At 44.0% G+C, this 21,232-nt stretch overlaps 1 protein-coding gene across 2 annotated transcripts in view; it reads right to left on the bottom strand.

Moving 5' to 3' along the window:
* The window catches only part of LOC121554092 (VPS10 domain-containing receptor SorCS3-like), a 202,255-nt gene that overhangs the window by 51,251 nt on the left and 129,772 nt on the right, over positions 1-21,232 (bottom strand). For both annotated transcript variants that reach the window (XM_041867547.1, XM_041867548.1), the window contains exons 5-7: positions 7,052-7,119; positions 1,993-2,057; positions 958-1,076 (exon numbers count right to left, since the gene is read on the bottom strand). In XM_041867547.1, the coding sequence (XP_041723481.1) occupies positions 958-1,076; positions 1,993-2,057; positions 7,052-7,119 (252 nt within the window). The remainder of the gene's footprint in view (positions 1-957; positions 1,077-1,992; positions 2,058-7,051; positions 7,120-21,232) is intronic.

Genomic DNA, 21,232 nt, shown 5'->3' with positions numbered 1-21,232 from the left:
TAGGTGACCAAATACTTATTTTCCACCATAATTTGCAAATAAATTCATTAAAAATCCTACAATGTGATATTCTGGATTTTTCTTTCTCAATTTTTCTGTCATAGTTGACGTGTACCTATGATGAAAATTACAGGCCTCTCTCATCTTTTTAAGTGGGAGAACTTGCACAATTGGTGGCTGACTAAATACTTTTTTTTCCCCACTGTAAATTATGGAAACAGTTAGAAATAAAATAACCATGCAGCATAGAGACTGGTCAAGGTTCAGAGGTGAGAATGACATAAATACCAAATACACTGTACATATTCAGATTGCAAAATGAACAATTAAAATCCTTTGTGTCTTTCAATGGTGCCCATTTCTATCCTAATCAAGAACATACTACCGCAGCATAGAGACTGGTCAAGGTTCAGAGGTGAGAATGACATAAATACCAAATACACTGTACATATTCAGATTGCAAAATGAACAATTAAAATCCTTTGTGTCTTTCAATGGTGCCCATTTCTATCCTAATCAAGAACATACTACCACAGCATAGAGACTGGTCAAGGTTCAGAGGTGAGAATGACATAAATACCAAATACACTGTACATATTCAGATTGCAAAATGAACAATTAAAATCCTTTGTGTCTTTCAATGGTGCCCATTTCTATCCTAATGAAGAACATACTACCGTTAATACAATGTGTCAACATAACAATTAATCATATTTTATTTTTATGATTTATAGTTGAATCGCTCTGTCATACCATTTCCTCACACGTGAGGATCAACCAGTTGTTGCATGTGGTGCTGTAAATATGTAAATCTCCTCCCAGTCCTAGTCCAACAAAGTTGTGCGTAACACATAACACATGCCCATATCACTCAAGGCTAACGATGCGCATCCTATGCAATGCATCACGGTTTACATACAATATGGTACAATCTATTCTCCTCAGACAGAGCCTTACCTGAATAAACATATAGTAATCTTGGACCACCAGTGAGCTGATGTCGATGTATCCAGGGAAGGGGTAGTTTCTGTTGGGCTCTGAGCACGTTAGAGCCCGGCATGTTACATACTGTATACCTGCAAGATGAGGAGATAGAGATTACTGGATATCTGGATTCACCCAGCTGTGGATCATGCATCCTATTCCTGGGAACGTGAGGATGCCTGGAAACCGAGGCTATATGTCTGTATGAATTAATAATATAATAGTAATATGCCATTTAGCAGACACTTTTATCCAAAGCGACTTACAGTCATGTGTGCATACATTTTTACGTATGTGTGGTCCGGGGATCAAACCCACTACCCTGGCGTTACAAGCACCATGCTCTAGCAATTGAGCTACAGAGGACCATTGAACTTGAGGGCACTTTTGTATGGTTTGTGACTGCAGCAATAGAGGAGATAGCGTTAAACTTGTGACAGTATACTGACTGTGTGTATATATATATATATAAATACCTTTGTCATTTGACCAGTATGTTGTGATTTCAATTCTATAATGGTGATTGTTTCATACATACAGTATGTAAAGTTCTATGTTTATCACTATTCAACATGATCAACTATGATCATTCTCTGTGTACAGAAAAGTAAACTGTCTCTGATTCCGGGGCTCTAACAACAGCAGCAGCAGATAGCTAGAATAAACAATCTCACAATTTCACCTATGGAGGACATTAGGTGGCAATGCCGGGGTGAGTTATGGAGCTGACACTCCCAGAGTGAGAGGGATGAGAGGGAAAGGCTATATTAATCAAGTATCATGCACTGCATTTATCAGTGGGGTAATCCACTGTCACTCCCCTGGGACACGACACTCTAAACCCAGCGTGGAATTTATTCCTTAACAGACTGTCACTCTCTTCTATCGTTCGAGGGCTGATACTTGGACTGTGAATGTGGGGGCCTTTCTCTGCTGTGTGTGACAGAGAGAGAGAAAGAGAGGTGTGTGTGTGTGTGTGTGTGTGTGTGTGTGTGTGGTGCTACTCACGTCCGTTAGGGGTGTGTGCCTCCATGTGAACCAGATCTGACTCCTTGTCTAGACCCGTTACAGACCTGGATTAAAGAAGAGGAGGAGAGAAGGAAGGATGAAGAGGAGGAGGGGGAAAGAGGGGTAAAGTAATGAGAAGAAGGGAAGAGGAGGAGAGGAGAGGAGGAGGGAAGAAGAGGAGAGGAGAAGGGAAGAGAAGGAGAGGAGGAGGGAAGAGGAGGAGGGAAGAAGGCAATAAACAGAGGGAGATGAGTCTCAGCAGGGATATTCCACTCCAGATACAGACGTCTCATTTCAGCATTGTCTCAACAATGATGGCAATAAAATAGCAATGCCTTTCCATGTGAGGACGTTCTCCCCAGAGATGTGTCACAAAATGTCACATTACCCTTAGCAACCACCACAGTAACAGCCAGGCGCTGTGGGTTTGTTATTTTACCAAGAAGTGGTATCTGTCACAAAATAGTAAATATGCAGCAACCTAAATATGGTATTTATTTTTTACTGGCAATGCTGTGCCATACAATTCAAGTTAGAGTCACTGTACTGTGTATCACCGTATTATATCATTTTATTGGGTATAGCGGATTACCTTGGACAGATATAATATAATATAATATAATGGCGTTCCTATAGTGTGATGCATGTCATTCCTGGTGGTGCCAGACTGATCAACTCATTGTCTGTAAGCATGGCTTGAGGGGCCCGGGTTACTAATACTGAGAGCCAGAGTTTAAACTCCATGAAGGGGTTGGATCGAGGATGAATCGAGCAAATTATTTAGGATATGTGATGAAAAGTAGACCCCGGATTTATGCAAGTTGATGTGGACATAGCTGGCATAGCTGGTGGCAGCTCGACACACACACACACACACACACACACACACACACACACACACACACACACACACACACACACACACACACACACAGCATCCCCTACATCTCTAGTAAGGAAAGCAATGAGGCAAAATAAAAAGCAATGAGGCAAAATAAATTCAGAGCTACAGTTGTGATGAGTGTGCACTGCGGTTCGCCGTTGGGGGCGAGGTGTGAGGGTGGACTTGATTAGAAGAGAGGCGACAGGGACTTCCTGGGTGCTCTATTACTCATGCCACTGGACACAAATTATTATACTGTATCTTCCTATTTTATGTATGTACAGTGCCTTCAGAAAGTATTCACACCCCTTGACTTTTTCCACATTTTGTTGTGTTACAAAGTGGGGTTAGAATGGATTTAATTGTAATCTAAACAAAATACTCTGTAATGTCAAAGTGGAAGAACAATTAAAATAAACACTAATATATCTTGATTAGATAAGTATTCAACCCCCTGAGTCAATACATATTGGACTCGCCTTTGGCAGCGATTACAGCTGTGAGTCTTTCTGGGTAAGTCTCTAAGAGCTTTGCACACCTGGATTGTACAATATTTGCCCATTATTCTTTAAAAATATATTCAAGCTCTGTCAAGTTGGTTGTTGATCATTGCTAGACAGCCATTTTCAAGTCTTGCCATAGACCTTCAAGCCAATTTAAGTCACTTAGGAACATTCAATGTTGTCTTGGTAAGCAACTCCAGTGTAAATTTGGCCTTGTGTTTTAGGTAATTGTTGTGCTGAAAGGTGAATTTGTCACCCAGTGACTGTCGGAAAGCAGACTGAACCACCTTTTCCTCTAGGATGTTTCCTGTGCTTAGCTCTATTCCATTTCTTTTTAACCTAAAAAAACTCCCTAGTCCTTGCCGACGACAAGCATTGCCACCACCATGCTTGAAAATATGAAGAGTGGTTCTCTGGGAACTGAGTTAGGAAGGGCGCCGTAATTAATAACTGCACCATGCTCAAAGGGATATTCAATGTATGCTTTTTTTTGTTTCCCATCCACCAATAGGCGCCTTTCTTTGCGAACCATTGGAAAACCTCACTGGTCTTTGTGGTTGAATCTGTGTTTGAAATTCACTGCTCGACTGAGTGACTACAGAGATGGGGTAGTCATAAAAAAATCATGTTAAACACTATTATTGCACACAGAGTGAGTCCATGCAACTTATTATGTGACTTGTTAAGCAAATATTTACTCCTGAACTTATTTAGGTTTGCCATAATAAAGGGATTGAATACTTATTGACTCAAGCTCATTTAGCTCGACATTTAGCTCGACATTAAATAACTTCACCAAGCAGTGTGGATAGAGCAGCTTGCTGTGGATTGGGTAAGCGATTTAATCTGTATAGAAAAGTCGTTAAGAGCTAATTGTATTTTGCTGTAACAGTATGTTTTAATCATAATGAAAGACAAACACACACACTGTGCTGCCAGGGGTGCAAGAAGCAACTAAACATTTTAGGGTGAGGAGAGAGCAAGAGAGGATGTAGGAAGCTTGCCTTGAAGCGCTAGGCATGCATTATCTGAATTAGGCCTACAGAATTATACCTACTGAGGAGCAGCTTCTATGGAGGAACTTTGAATGTCTTTGATCTTCCAAATTGTTTTAATGTTGGACCAGATTAAACATTAGCTATCTAACAAGCTTATGTGTGCAGAGCAGCACTAGAATTTAAAACATGTCTTACCTTTATGTAGTTAATAAATCCAATATGAAACGTGATAACTATAGTATCCTTAACTAGCATTGAAAAAGTACATCAATTCTTCTCTAATTAAACATTTCTCCCAATTTTTTTTTTTTTTTTTTTTTTATTTCACCTTTATTTAACCAGGTAAGCCAGTTGAGAACAGGTTCTCATTTACAACTGCGACCTGGCCAAGACAAAGCAAAGTAGTGCAACAAAAACAACACAGAGTTACATATGGGGTAAAAAAAACATAAAGTCAGAAATACAACAGAAAATATATATACAGTGTGTGCAAATGTAGCAAGTTATGGAGCTAAGGCAATAAATAGGCTATAGTGCAGAATAATTACAATAGTATTAACACTGGAATGCTAGATGTGCAAGAGATTATGTGCAAATAGAGATACTGGGTGCAAAAGAGCAAATTAAATAACAATATAGGGATGAGGTAGTTGGGTGGGCTAATTTCAGATGGGCTGTGTACAGGTGCAGTGATCGGTAAGGTGCTCTGACAACTGATGCTTAAAGTTATTGAGGGAGATAAGAGTCTCCAGCTTCAGAGATTTTTGCAATTCGTTCCAGTCATTGGCAGCAGAGAACTGGAAGGAATGGCGGCCAAAGGAGGTGTTGGCTTTGGGAATGACCAGTGAGATATACCTGCTGGAGCGCAGACTACGGGTGGGTGCTGCTATGGTGACCAATGAGCTAAGATAAGGCGGGGATTTGCCTAGCAGTGATTTATAGATGGCCTGGAGCCAGTGGGTTTGACAGACGAACATGTAGTGAGGACCAGCCAACAAGAGCGTACAGGTCACAGTGGTGGGTAGTGTATGGGGCTTTGGAGACAAAACGGATGGCACTGTGATAGACTACATCCAATTTGCTGAGTAGAGTGTTGGAGGCTATTTTATAAATGACATCGCCGAAGTCAAGGATCGGTAGTATAGTCAGTTTTACGAGGGCATGTTTGGCAGCATGAGTGAAGGAGGCTTTGTTGCGAAATAGGAAGCCGATTCTAGATTTAACTTTGGATTGGAGATTCTTTATGTGAGTCTGGAAGTTGAGTTTACAGTCTAACCAGACACCTAGATATTTGTAGTTGTCCACATACTCTAGGTCAGACCCGTCGAGAGTGGTGATTCTAGTCGGGTGGGCGGGTGCTAGCAGCGTTCGATTGAAAAGCATGCATTTAGTTTTACTAGTGTTTAAGAGCAGTTGAAGGCTACTGAAGGATTGTTGTATGGCATTGAAGCTCGTTTGGAGGTTTGTTAACACAGTGTCCAATGACACTGAATCACTCTTGTAACGTCGTCAGTAGGCTACAGTAACCTATGCTTCAGAGGGGAGGGGCAGGAAGCCTACACACACACGCACACCCACTGGCATAGATTTCCAGTTGCCAGGCAGACTCTGGAATAAGTTTGAGTGATAAAGTGAGGGCTTTGCATAGGCGCTTTATTGCGATTTTTGTGGGACAGGACAAAAATGCCCGGAATGTAAAATAACGTTATTAACCGGTTCCCATGCTTTTAAAATAACAGTTCTGAAACAGTAAAGATCACTTTCGTTTTCGGTTCGGGTTCTGTTCCTCAAATAATTTAGTATTGTTTTCCGGTTTTCTGTTCTGTTCCCTGAACCGGTTCCAACCCTTGTTTGTAATTAACTTGTAAACATTTTAAAAAACATAATTCCACTTTGACATTATGGGGTATTTTGTCTAGATCAGTGACACAAAATCTAAATGTAATCCATTTTAAATGCAGGCTGCAACACAACAAAATGTGGAAAAAGTCAAGGGATGTGAATACTTTCTGAAAGCACTGTATGTATGTATGTATCAGAGGAGGCTGGTGGGAGGGGCTTTAGTAGGATGGGCTCATTGTAATGGCAGGAATGGAATTAATGGAATGGTATCAAACACATCAAACATATAGAAACCACGTCTAACACGTTCCATTTATTCCATTCCATTACAATGAGCCCGTCCTCCTATAGCTCCTCCCACCAGCCTCCTCTGGTATGTGGTGTATGTAGGTACAGTATGTATGGATATACAATTTCTAACCCCCAATGAAAAAATGATGATTGTTTAGATAGGCGCAATTGCCATGATATCAGTTCACTGCATCTGAGAAATGAACCAGAATGTGAGAGGTAGAATGCGAAATGGTGACACTGTGGATGTAGATTTATCTCAGTCCAATCATATAAACAGTGGAAATGAGCAGAATGGTACACAGAATTTCCCACCAGCAACACTAGTCATTCAGATAACTTGTTGAAACTTATTATCAATGTCCTTCACAGACTCTTCTGTTGCAGAAAGCAAACAACACGTTCCACACACTGCTAGTGATGCTCCAAAACAGTTTGTGATGAGAGTCTGAGTAAACTAAGGAAAAGAGAAGGACAACAGAGAGGACAAGAGGAAGCGAAGGATGATGAGAAGAAAGAAAGAAGACAAGCGTATGACTCACCAGTAGAACCTGTTCACATGCTCATGAACCAGCTGCCATTTTCTCCCAAAGTCCAGGGAGGCGTACAACTGTGAAGAAGAACATGAAACAAGAGAAACAAAAGAGAGATAGAGAACATATCAGTCTACTTATCACAAGACAGGAAGTAAAGTGACAGTGGACTTGAGTCATGGCAGGAAAATCCAGGAAGAGCGTACCCGGGGGAAATAAAGCATGACACTCTAGAAAGGCCGACATAGCTTGAAACCGCCATCATCATTATAGCTCAGACCATTCATGTCAACATATAGGGTCCCAAATTACATAAGTGACCTATCCTATTTCCGGTAACACTTTACTTGACACCCAGTGTCATAACATGTCATAATATCTCATAACAGCTGACATAACTGTTATAATATGGTCATAACACTGTCATGACCCACATATTTAGACCTGTTGTGACATATATTGGAATATTCTATAGCTGGTTATTACCCTGTTTCCTTTTCCAAATGTAAATTAGCACTAGGTATAGATAGAGCACTACAAGTCCAATATGTTCGGTGAAAAATAGGTTTGACATTATCGTTTGCTTTTCCTGGAACAGGAAAACCATTCGTCGATTCCCGGTGACCAAATTAAGTGGAGTGCTTATATATCAAATTATGCATCAAACAAATCGAAACCATAGGTTGGGAAAACATTTTATTCCAACCACTATATATCAGAGGAAGAATACAAATCCAGAATGCTACTGTAAATTATGGATATACGTGTCCAAAAAGAAATATATTGCCCTGTTGACGATCAGGTGTAGTAGTGCCCATGGCCTAATTTCATTGGTCTAATTACATTTCCCACTTCCTGGGTGCATAATGACAGGGCGCATTTTTTTCCATTACACTGATTGATGCTACTGATGTTGCTTCCTGCTGGCTGTCTGTATTGTTATTTTAGTCCTACAGACAGAGTCGGTGGCCCCAGTCAAACTCCATGCTAATGTTCTACCTTTTATCAGAGCGGAAATCTGACATTCAACTTCGAGGCCAACAATTATCAAACACCAGATGCACCTTGCCATATTTGCTATATGCAAACACATTGTTATGCACACACACAACTAAACTGTCATAATCATAATTATCCTGTTATTTATCACTGGCTTTGTACCAGATCTGATCCTATAGCTAAACCATCAGTAAATAAATAGCGGTCCCAAGCCATGTTCCTCCCCATTGGATCCTGCAGGTGGCAGGCAGGCGGAAGCATGTTCCTCCCAATAGCAGTCTGTGGTGGCAGCCAGGCTGAGCCACGTTCCTCCCAATAGCAGTCTGTGGTGGCAAGCAGGCGGAGCCATGTTCTTCCCAATAGCAGTATGTGGTGGCAAGCAGGCGGAGCCATGTTCCTCCCAATAGCAGTATGTGGTGTCAGGCAGGCTGAGCCAGGCAGCAGGTAAGCAGGCCGGGCTAGTCTCTCATCACTCTGGACACTGACATATGATGCCACTGGGTGAGCTCCAGCTGCAGTCATTCATCAGGCCAATGACATTTTAAATTCTAAAGCTCAGAGCAGTCACAAAGTGAGCTTCATAGTTTCCGACTTGCGTCGATAAATCAAAACACCCGCCAGATCCAGAGCCACTGATGAGGCCTGTCCGGCGACAGCCAAGAGACTGAAAGAGCGAGAGCTGACAGGGTAACTTGTCTAAATGGTGGTTGTAGAATTGAGGATAACAGTTGTTGGTTCCACTCATCTAGTCACGTTGATAGTGGACTTCAATATAAATGTATATGGCAGTATGTACGTCATTGTGTTTTGAGGATTGTTTAGCTGTGTACTTTAGAATGCAAAACGCTGACACCGACTGCATAATTTTAAAAGTAGAACATGTGGTTTACCAGGAAAGAGAGATGGGAAAAGAGAGTCATGATTGTTGTGCCTGAGCTAGGTATGTAAACAATGTAAGCATTTAAGAACATGTTAAGCGGACTAACGAAAACGTCTGATTATGTACAAGAACAAAAACATCACGGAGCATGAGGGCACGGAGGGCGTCACACAGCTTGTGTTGCATCTTCATCTAAAGACTAATTTATTCTAATGTGGATTCAGGGAAAATACAGAACATTATGTACAAACATTATCGCTTACGCATATGGTGCGTTGCGGCCCCAAAGAGCTGCCATCCCACAGTGAATCACAGTCAAGGCTCCAATATCTTACACAGGCCTCTTTTTTCAGACAACAACAGCTTTTATATTGTCTGCAGTCGGCCAGTTAGAACGTTTACAGCTATGCCTTGGTCTTTAAGGGAGGGAATAAATGGGCTTTATTTTAACATTGGCCATATGACTGATATCAATTACATGGGAATGTCTCCACAAGGCAAAGTTCATCACCTCCTAGCACACAGTGTCTGACAGTGTCTTGGCCAGTCTGACAGTGTCTTGGTCAGTCTGACAGTGTCTTGGCCAGTCTGACAATGTATTGGCCAGTCTGACAGTGCCCTGTCCAGTATGACAGTGTCTTAACAAGTCTGACAGTGTCTTGACCAGTCTGACAGTGTCTTGGCCAGGCTGACAGTGTGTTGGCCAGTCTGACAGTGTGTTGGCCAGTCTGACAGTGCCCTGTCCAGTCTGACAGTGTCTAGACCTGTCTGACAGTGTCTTGGCCAGTATGACAGTGTCTTGGCCAGAGAGAACCTGTATAGAAGCTGTACTGTACAGTATGTGGTCAATCTAGACAGACATCCCTTCAACATGGTCTCTTTTAGTAGCTGTACATACAGTGCATTCAGAAAGTATTCAGACCCCTTCACTTTTTCCACATTTTGTTATGTTACAGCCTTATTCTAAAATTGATTAAATTGTTTGTTTTCCTCATCAATCTACACACAATACCCCATAATGACAAAGCAAAAACAGGTTTAAAAAACGGAAATACAACATTTACATAGGTATTTAGATCATTTACTCAGTACTTGGTTGAAGAACCGTTTGCAGCGATTACAGCATCAAGTCTTATTGCGTATGTCACTCAAGCTTGGCACACCTGTATTTGGGGAGTTTCTCCCATTCTTCTCTGCAGATATTCTCAAGCTCTGTCAGGTTGGATGGGGAGCGTCGCTTCATATATATTTTCAGGTCTCTCCAGACATGTTAGATCGGGTTCAAGTCCGGGCTCTGGCGGGGCCACTCAAGGACATTCAGAGACTTGTCCCGAAGACACTCCTGCGTTATCTTGGCTGTGTGCATAGGGTCATTGTCCTGTTGGAAGGTGAACCTTCGACCCAGTTTGAGGTCCTGAGCGCTCTGGAGCAGGTTTTCATCAAGGATCTCTCTGTACTTTTCTCAGTTCATCTTTCCCTTGATCCTGACTAGTCTCCCAGTCCCTGCCGCTGAAAAACATCCCCACAGCATGATGCTGCCACCACCATGCTTCACCGTAGGGATGGTGCCAGATTTCATCCAGACGTGACGCTTGGCATTCAGGGAAAAGAGTTCAATCTTGGTTGAATCAGATCAGAGAATCTCGTTTCTAATGGTCTGAGAGTCCTTTAGGTGCCTTTTGGCATACTCCAAGCGGGTTGTCATGTTTATTTTACTGAGGAGTGGTTTCCGTCTGGCCACTCTACCATAAAGGCATGATTGATGGAGTGCTGCAGAGATTGTTTTCCTTCTGGTAGGTTCTCCCATCTCCACAGAGGAACTCTGGAGCTCTGTCAGAGTGGCCATCGGGTTCTTGGTCACTTCCCTGACCAAGGCCCTTCTCCCCTGATTGCTCAGTTTGTCAGTTTGGCCAGGCGGCCAGCTCTAGGAAGAGTCTTGGTGGTTCCAAACTTCTTCCATTTAAGAATGATGGAGGCCACTGGGTTCTTCGGGACCTTCAACGCTGCAGACATTATTTGGTACCCTTCCCAGATCTGTGCCTCGATACAATCCTGTCTCTGAGCTCTACGGACAATTCCTTCGACCTCATGGCTTGGTTTTTGCTCTGACATGCACTATCAACTGTGGCACCTTATATAGACAGGAGTGTGCCTTTCCAAATCATGTCCAATCAATTGAATTTATCACAGGTGGACTCCAATCAAGTTCTAGAAACATCTCAAGGATGATCAAAGCTCAATTTCGAGTTTCATAGCAAAGGGTCTGAATTACAGTATCTTGCAAAAGTATTCATCCCCCTTGGCATTTTTCTATTATGTTGCATTACAACTTGTAATTTAAATGGATTTTTATTTGGATTTCATGTAATGGACATACACAAAATAGTCCAAATTGGTGAAGTGAAATGAAAAATATAACTTGTTTCAAAAAATTCTAAACAATAAATAACGGAAAAGTGGTGCGTGCATATGTATTCACACCCTTTGCTATGAAGCCCCTAAATAAGATCTGGTGCAACCAATTACCTTCAGAAGTCACATAATTAGTTAAATAAAGTCCACCTGTGTGCATCTAAGTGTCACATGATCTGTCACATGATCTCAGTATATATACACCTGTTCTGAAAGGCCCCAGAGTCTGCAACACCACTAAGCAAGGGGCACCACCAAGCAAGCGGCACCATGAAGACCAAGGAGCTCTCCAAACAGGTCAGGGACAAAGTTGTGGAAAAGTACAGATCAGGGTTGGGTTATAAAAAAACATCTGAAACTTTGAACATCCCACGGAGCACCATTAAATCCATTATTAAAAAATTGAAAAAATATGACACCACAACAAACCTGCCAAGAGAGGGCCACCCACCAAAACTCATGGACCAGGCAAGGAGGGCATTAATCAGAGAGGCAACAAAGAGACCAAAGATAACCCTGAAGGAGCTGCAAAGCTCCACAGCGGAGATTGGAGTATCTGTCCATAGGACCACTTTAAGCCGTACACTCCACAGAGCTGGGCTTTACAGAAGAGTGGCCAGAAAAAAGCCATTGCTTAAAGAAAAAAATAAGCAAACTCATTTGGTGTTTGCCAAAAGGCATGTGGGAGACTCCCCAAACATATGGAAGAAGGTACTCTGGTCAGATGAGACAAAAATTGAGCTTTTTGGCCATCAAGGAAAACACTATGTCTGGCGCAAACCCAACACCTCTCATCACCCCGAGAACACCATCCCCACAATGAAGCATGGTGGTGGCAGCATCATGCTGTGGGGATGTTTTTCATCGGCAGGGACTGGGAAACTGGTCAGAATTGAAGGAATGATGGATGGCGCTAAATACAGGGAAATTCTTGAGGGAAACCTGTTTCAGTCTTCCAGAGATTTGAGACTGGGACGGAGGTTCACCTTCCAGCAGGACAATGACCCTAAGCATACTGCTAAAGCAACACTTCTCTGCCACCCCAATGGTGTAACAAGCTCCCTCACGACGCCAGGACAGCGGAGTCACTCACCACCTTCCGGAGACACTTGAAACCCCACCTCTTTAAGGAATACCTGGGATAGGATAAAGTAATCCTTCTACCCCCCCTTACCCCACCCCCAATTTTATTTATTTATTGTAAAGTGGTTGTCCCACTGGCTATCATAAGGTGAATGCACCAATTTGTAAGTCACTCTGGATAAGAGCGTCTGCTAAATGACGAAAATGTAAATGTAAATGTAAATGTTTTAGGGGAAACATTTAAAGGTCTTGGAATGCGATGCGACTTGGACAGCGACGGGTGAGGTTGTGTCTGGCGGGAGGTAAGCTTGGCTCATATGGTGTCGAGTAAAGATTAAACCATGTATTTAGATTGTAGGTAGGTAGGTATTGTAGTTAGGTATTGTAGGTAGGTAGTTTATCTAGGTAGTTATTGTAGGTAATTATTGTAGGTAAGTATTGTATTCGGCTGAGCCCGGTGAAGCACGAGGCTAGCTAACTCACTACCTGGACCAATAAAGCTAGCTAGCTAGCGGGTAGATACTGGTAACTATTAGCAACTGTGGATAGTTGTTTCCAATGTTATTCCACGCTTAAGAGTACCTGTAATTATGCCAGCTAGCTACCTACCATTCAGCTGTTTTTCTAACCTCATTATCTGAAGTGTTAACGTTAGGTAGTTAGTAAATACTGTACTCGAAATGTAGCTACCTGGATAGCTGACTAAACAATAGCTGGAACGACCTAGCGTTAATATTTGGAGACGCTTTCTCTCCGTTGGGACAGACGTCAACTGGCTGAATCGATTCAGTGGCTAGCTTTGCACTTAACTGGCTAACAGTAGCTACTAAGGGTAAGCTATAACCTACATATATTTTTGTTTTGTTTTACATACTGGTAACCAGAGTCATTCAAGGGAATTCGGGACATGGGTGACTAGCTAACGTTAGCCTTGCTCTCTGTGTGTTTGTGCCGTGGGTGGAAGTGTTTGTTCGTTGGCAGAGAGCAATGGCTAGCTAGTATGCTAACTATTCTAGCTAACTAACTGGCTGAATAAGTTGACGACGTACTCACTCAAACTGTCAAAACTACCCCAAAACTTTACACAACGTTAGACACGGACACGAATGATCTGCTTGGCGTGCTAACACACTGGTGGTTTGTTGTAACCGTGTATTGGTGCTAAACTGTGTTATTGGAGGCTGGCATGCTAGTTGGCTTTGGCGTCATATGATTCAGTGTACCAAGTTAGCTAGCTGAATAAACTAAGTTAGAGTCTATTCCTAGAAACATTGAACCGCTGTAGCTTACAACAATTATAATTTCTAAAGTGGAAGTTGGGAGAGTTATATTTGAGTGTTTCAGTGAAAGGTAAGTAAGGGAGGCCCCGCTCTCTCGCTTTCCCAGATGTTTAGTTCATTTCATTCCGATCTCCTTTGCATTATTGTAGCCTTTCTCTGTAGCCTGTCAACTATGTGTCTGTCTATCCCTGTTCTCTCCTCTCTGCACAGGCCATACAAACGCTTCACACCACGTGGCTGTTGCCACTCTAATCTGGTGGTCCCTGCGCGCACGACCCACGTGGAGTTCCAGGTCTCTGGCAGCCTCTGGAACTGCCGTTCTGCGGCCAACAAGGCAGAGTTCATCTCAGCCTATGCTACCCTCCAGTCCCTCGACTTCTTGGCGCTGACGGAAACATGGATTACCACAGAAAACACTGCTACTCCTACTGCTCTTTCCTCGTCTAACCATGTGTTCTCGCATACCCTGAGAGCATCTGGTCAGCGCGACGGTGGCACAGGAATCCTCATCTCTCCAAAGTGGACATTCTCTCTTTTTCCCCTGACCCTCATTTGAATTCCATGCTGTCACAGTCACTAGCCCATTCAAGCTTAACATCCTTGTCATTTATCGCCCTCCAGGTTCCCTTGGAGAGTTCATCAATGAGCTTGACGCCTTGATAAGTTCCTTTCCTGAGGATGGCTCACCCCTCACAGTTCTGTGTGACTTTAACCTCCCTACGTCTGCCTTTGACTCATTTCTCTCTGCTTCCTTCTTTCCACTCCTTTCCTCTTTTGACCTCACCCTCTCACGTCCCCCCCTACTCACAAAGCAGGCAATACGCTTGACCACCTCATCTTTACTAGATGCTGTTCTTCTACTAATCTCACTGCAACTCCGCTCCAAGTCTCCGACCACTACCTTGTATCCTTTTCTCTCTCGCTCTCCTCCAACACTACTCACTCTGCCCCTACTCAGATGGTAATGTGCCGTCGCAACCTTCAATCTCTCTCTCCCGCTACTCTCCTCTTCCATCCTATCATCTCTTCCCTCTGCTAAATCCTTCTCCGTCCGATCTCCTGATTCTGCCTCCTCAACCCTCCTCTCCTCCCTTTCTGCATCTTTTGACTCTCTATGTCCCCTATCCCCTCCTGCTCCGTGGCTTGACGACTCATTGCGAGCTCACAGAAGAGGGCTCCGGGCAGCCGAGCGGAAATGGAGGAAAACTCCCTCCTCTCTACATTCTCTTCCTCTGTTTCCGCTGCTAAAGCCACTTTCTACCACTCTAAATATCAAGCCTCTGCCTCTAACCCTAGGAAGCTCTTTGCCACCTTCTCCTCCCTGCTGATTCCTCCTGCTCCTCCCCCTCCCTCCTCCCTCTCTGTGGATGACTTCGTCAACCATTTTGAAAAGAAGGTTGACGACATCCGATCCTCACTTATTAAGTCAAATGACACCGCTGGTCCTGCTCACACTGCCCTACCCTATGCTTTGACTTCTTTCTCCCCTCTCTCTCCAGATGAAATCTTGCGACTTGTGACGGCCGGCCGCCCAACAAACTGCCCGCTTGACCCTATCCCCTCCTCTCTTCTCCAGACCATTTCCGGAGACCTTCTCCCTTACCTCACCTCGCTCATCAACTCATCCTTGACCGCTGGCCATGTCCCTTCCGTCTTCAAGAGAGCGAGAGTTGCACCCCTCCTCAAAAAACCTACACTCGATCCCTCCGATGTCAACCACTACAGACCAGTATCCCTTCTTTCTTTTCTCTCAAAAACTCTTGAGCGTGCCGTCTCTAGCCAACTCTCCTGCTATCTCTCTCAGAATGACCTTCTTGATCCAAACCAGTCAGGTTTCAAGACTGGTCATTCAACTGAGACTGCTTTTCTCTGTGTCACGGAGGCTTTCCGCATTGCTAAAGCTAACTCTCTCTCCTCTGCTCTTATCCTTCTAGACCTATCCACTGCCTTTGATACTGTGAACCATCAGATCCTCCTCTCCACCCTCTCCGAGTTGGGCATCTCTGGCGCTGCTCACTCTTGGATTGCGACCTACCTGACAGGTCGCTCCTACCAGGTGGCGTGGCGTGAATCTGTCTCCGCACCACGTGCTCTCACCACTGGTGTCCCCCAGGGCTCAGTTCTAGGCCCTCTCCTATTCTCTCTATACACCAAGTCACTTGGCTCTGTCATATCCTCACATGGTCTCTCCTATCATTGCTACACAGACGACACACAATTAATTTTCTCCTTTCCCCCTTCTGATAACCAGGTGGCGAATCGCATCTCTGCATGTCTGGCAGACATATCAGTGTGGATGTCGGATCACCACCTCAAGCTGAACCTCGGCAAGACGGTGCTGCTCTTCCTCCCTGGGAAGGACTGCCCGCTCCATGATCTCGCCATCACGGTTGACAACTCCATTGTGTCCTCCTCCCAGAGTGCAAAGAGCCTTGGCATGACCCTGGACAACACCCTGTCGTTCTCTGCTAACATCAAAGCGGTGACCCGATCCTGCAGGTTCATGCTCTACAACATTCGCGAGAGTACGACCCTACCTTACACAGAAAGCGGCACAGGTCCTAATCCAGGCACTTGTCATCTCCCCGTCTGGATTACTGCAACTCGCTGTTGGCTGGGCTCCCTGCCTGTGCCATTAAACCCCTACAACTTATCCAGAACGCCGCAGCCCGTCTGGTGTTCGACCTTCCCAAGTTCTCTCATGTCACCCCGCTCCTCCGCACACTCCACTGGCTTCCAGTTGAGGCTCGCATCTACTACAAGACCATGGTGCTTGCCTACGGAGCTTTGAGGGGAACAGCACCTCCTTACCTTCAGGCTCTGATCAGACCCTACACCCAAACGAGGGCACTACGTTCATCCACCTCTGGCCTGCTAGCTCCCCTACCTCTACAGAAGCACAGTTCCCACTCAGCCCAGTCACAGCTATTTGCTGCTCTGGCACCCCAATGGTGGAACAAGCTCCCCCACGATGCCAGGACAGCGGAGTCACTGACCAGCTTCCGGAGACACTTGAAACCCTACCTCTTTAAGGAATACCTGGAATAGTATAAAGTAATCCTTCTACCCCCTCCCCCACCCCCCCATAAAAAAAAGAAGAAAAAAAGGTGTTGTCCCACTGGCTATCATAAGTTGAATGCACCAATTTGTAAGTCGCTCTGGATAAGAGCATCTGCTAAATTATGTAAATGACTGTTTTGCTAGCACAGACTGGAACATGTTCCGGGATTCTTCAGATAGCATTGAGGAGTACACCACATCAGTCACTGGCTTCATCAATAAGTGCATCGATGATGTCGTCCCCACAGTGACTGTACATACATACCCCAACCAGAAGCCATGGATTACATGAAACATCCGCACTAAGCTAAAGGGTAGAGCTGCCGCTTTCAAGGAGTGGGACGCTAACCCGGACGCTTATACGAAATCCCGCTATGCCCTCCGACGAACCATCAAACAGGCAAAGAGTCAATACAGGACTAAGATTGAATCGTACTACACCGGCTCTGACGCTCGTCGGATGTGGCAGGGCTTGAAAACTATTACAGACTACAAAGGGAAGCACAGCCGCCAGCTGCCCAGTGACAAAAGTCTTCCAGACGAGCTAAACCACTTCTATGCTCATTTTGAGGCAAGCAACAATGAAGCATGCATGAGAGCACCAGCTGTTCTGGATGAATATGTGATCACGCTCTCCGTAGCTGATGTGAGTAAGACTTTTAAGCAAGTCAACATTCACAAGGCCGCAGGGCCAGACGGATTACCAAGATGTGTACTCCGAGCATGTGCTGACCAACTGGCAAGTGTCTTCACTGACATTTTCAACATGTCCTTGACTGAATCTGTAATACCAACATGTTTCAAAAAGACCACCATAGTCCCTGTGCCCAAGGACACTAAGATAACCTGCCTAAATGACTACCGACCCGTAGCACTGACGTCTGTAGCCATGAAGTGCTTTGAAAGGCTGGTCATGGCTCACATCAACACCATTATCCCAGAAACCCTAGACCCACTCCAATTTGCATACCGCCCCAACAGATCCACAGATGATGCAATCTCTATTGCACTCCACACTGCCCTTTCCCACCTGGACAAGAGGAGCACCTATGTGAGAATACTATTCATTGACTACAGCTCAGCATTCAACACCATAGTGCCCTCAAAGCTCATCACTAAGCTAAGGATCCTGGGACTAAACACCTCCCTCTGCAACTGGATGCTGGAATTCCTGATGGGCCGTCCCCAGGTGGTAAGGGTAGGTAACAACACATCTGCCACACTGATCCACAACACGGGGGCCCCTCAGGGGTGCGTGCTCAGTCCCCTCCTGTACTCCCTGTTCACCCATGACTGCATGACCAGGCACGACTCCAACACCATCATTAAGTTTGCAGACGACACAACAGTGGTAGGCCTGATCACCGACAACGATGAGACAGCCTATAGGGAGGAGGTCAGAGACCTGGCCGTGTGGTGCCAGGATAACAAACTCTCCCTCAACGTGACCAAGACAAAGGAGATGATTGTGGACTACAGGAAAAAAAAGAGGACTGAGCACGCCTCCATTCTCATCGACGGGGCTGTAGTGGAACAGGTTGAGAGCTTCAAGTTCCTCGGTGTCCACATCACCAACGAACTATCATGGTCCAAACACACCAAGATAGTTGTGAAGAGGGCACGACAAAGCCTATTCCCCCTCAGGAGACTGAAAAGATTTGGCATGGGTCCTCAGATCCTCAAAATATTCTACAGCTGCACCATCGAGAGGATCCTGACTGGTTGCATCACCGCCTGGTATGGCAACTGCTTGGCCTCCGACCGCAAGGCACTACAGAGGGTAGTGCGTACGGCCCAGTACATCACTGGGGCCAAGCTTCCTGCCATCCAGGACCTCTATACCAGGCGGTGTCAGAGGAAGGCCCTCAAAATTGTCAAAGACTCCAGCCACCCTAGTCATAGACTGTTCTCTCTGCTACCGCACAGCAAGCGGTACCGGAGTGCAAAGTCTAGGTCCAAAATACTTCTCAACAGCTTCTACCCCCAAGCCATAAGGCTCCTGAACAGCTAATCATGGCTACCCGGACTATTTGCACTGCCCCACCCCCACCCCCCCACCCCACCTTTTTACGCTGCTGCTACTCTGTTAATTATTTATGCATAGTCACTTTAACTCTACCCACATGTACATATTACTTCAACTACCTCAACTAGCCGGTGCTCCCGCACATTGACTCTGCACCGGTACCCCCCTGTATATATAGCCTAACCTACTGTTATTTTATTTTACTTCTGCTCTTTTTTTCTCAACACTTTTTTGTTGTTGTTTTATTTTACTTTTTTATTAAAAATAAATGCACTGTTGGTTATGTTCTGTAAGTAAGCATTTCACTGTAATGTCTGCACCTGTTGTATTCGGCGCATGTGGCCAATAACATTTGATTTTATTTTATTTGAATGCAATTGAGAATCTGTGGTATGACTTAGCGATTGCTGTATACCAGCGGAACCCATCCAACTTGAAGGAGCTGGAGCAGTTTTGCCTTGAAGAATGGGCAAAAATCCCAGTGGATAGATGTGCCAAGCTTATAGAGACATACCCCAAGAGACTTGCAACTGTAATTGCTGCAAAAGGTGGCTCTACAAAGTATTGACTTTGGGGGGGTGAATAGTTATGCACGCTCAAGTTTTCTGTTTTCTTGTCTTATTTCTTGTTTGTTTCACAATAACAAATATTTTGCATCTTCAAAGTGGTAGGCATGTTGTGTAAATGAAATGATACAACCCCCCAAAAAAACAATTTTAATTCCAGGTTGTAAGGCAACAAAATAGGAAAAATGGCAAGGGGGGTGAATACTTTCGCAAGCCACTGTATATTGGTGAATCAGACAAATGTGTTTCCTGAAGATTTCAAAGCAATATACATCAATACACACCATATCATAGCTAATAAAAACCAACCAGCATCTGTATACAAGCTCAACATATAAGGAACCCCTACTTTACACTAAAATATTCCCCTAGAGCTATTTAAATATCACTCACAAGTTAATATTTCTATCAAGGCCATTTCCTTCTATATTTAGCCCAAATGATACAAACCCCCCAACATTTCTAAAAAAAAATGTTTGCTTTGTTATTATGGGGTATTGCGTGTAGATTAATGAGTGAAAAAAAAGAGTTAATCAATTTCAGATTAAGGCTGTTACGTAACAAAATGTGGAAAAAGTCAAGGATTCTGAATACTTTCCGAATACACTGTAGATACAGTTCATGATATCACCAACACATGCTTGTGAACACTGTACTATCACTACGGATATAAGGTGATGACTAAGATGACTGTCATTTTGTCCATCATGTCTGGATCATGATTGACATAGAGGAAACAGGGTGGCATCATTTGACAACAGTCTGCGTCTTCTGGATGTTTAGCCTACTGTGAGCTCCTTATGAGCCCTGGGCTAAAGTGGCAATCATTTGCAAGGCAGATGGCGAAATGTGTTTGACTTGTGCTTCCAATTAGTAACAGGAGGCTTCATTTACAGTGTGCTACAGGGCAACAATCAACTCTACTTGTTTTATTAACTTCATACAGTAACAGATCAAGTTTAGAAGGAACTATATCACCGCCTGGTATGGCAACTTCACCGCCCACAACCTCAGGGCTCTCCAGAGGGTGGTGCGATCTGCCGAACACATTACTGGGGGCAAACTACCCGCCCTCCAGGACACCTACAGCACCCGATGTCACAGGAAGGCCAAAAAGATAATCAAGGACATCAACCACCCGAACCACTGCCTGTTCACCCCACTATCATCCAGAAGGCGAGGTCAGTACAGGTGCATCAAAGCTGGGACCGAGAGAATTAAAAACAGCTTCTATCTCAAGGCCATCAGACTGTTAAATAGCCATCACTAGCTGCTGCCTATTGAAATCACTGGCCACTTTAAGAAATGGAACACTAGTCACTTTAATAATGTTTACATATCTTGCACTACTCATCTCATATGTATATACTGTATTCTATAATATTCTACTGTATCTTAGTCCATGCCGCTCTGTCATTGCTTGTCCATATATGTATATATTCTTAAATTCCATTCCTTACCTAGATTTGTGTGTATTGGGTATATGTTGTGAAATTGTTAGATATTACTTGTTAGATATTACTGCACGGTCAGAGATAGAAGCACAAGCATTTCGCTACACCCGCAATAACATCTGCTAAATATGTGTATGTGACAAATACAATTTGATTTGATTTGATTTGATATAAGTTGTTTCTGGGTTTCATTCAGAGATATTCAACTTTAATATTTTTTTCACTAATGTTGTTACCCTGTGGTTAAAGATATGTAGGAAAAACAAGACTGCAGTCACAGAAAGGTTATCTGAGGTTCTTATTATCCTACTTCCTTCTTTCATCTGAACCCTGGAAGCTAGATATCACAACTGACCTCTCTTTCGCCACCAAAACATCCTCATTCATTAAAAGTCCAATGCAGCCATTTTATCTCAATGTCACCAGGATG

The sequence above is a fragment of the Coregonus clupeaformis genome, unplaced genomic scaffold (assembly GCF_020615455.1).
Source record: "Coregonus clupeaformis isolate EN_2021a unplaced genomic scaffold, ASM2061545v1 scaf0179, whole genome shotgun sequence".
Taxonomy (NCBI): domain Eukaryota; kingdom Metazoa; phylum Chordata; class Actinopteri; order Salmoniformes; family Salmonidae; genus Coregonus; species Coregonus clupeaformis.
Note: the sequence above shows the minus strand (reverse complement) of the source record. Positions and strands in the feature narration are given on the sequence as shown.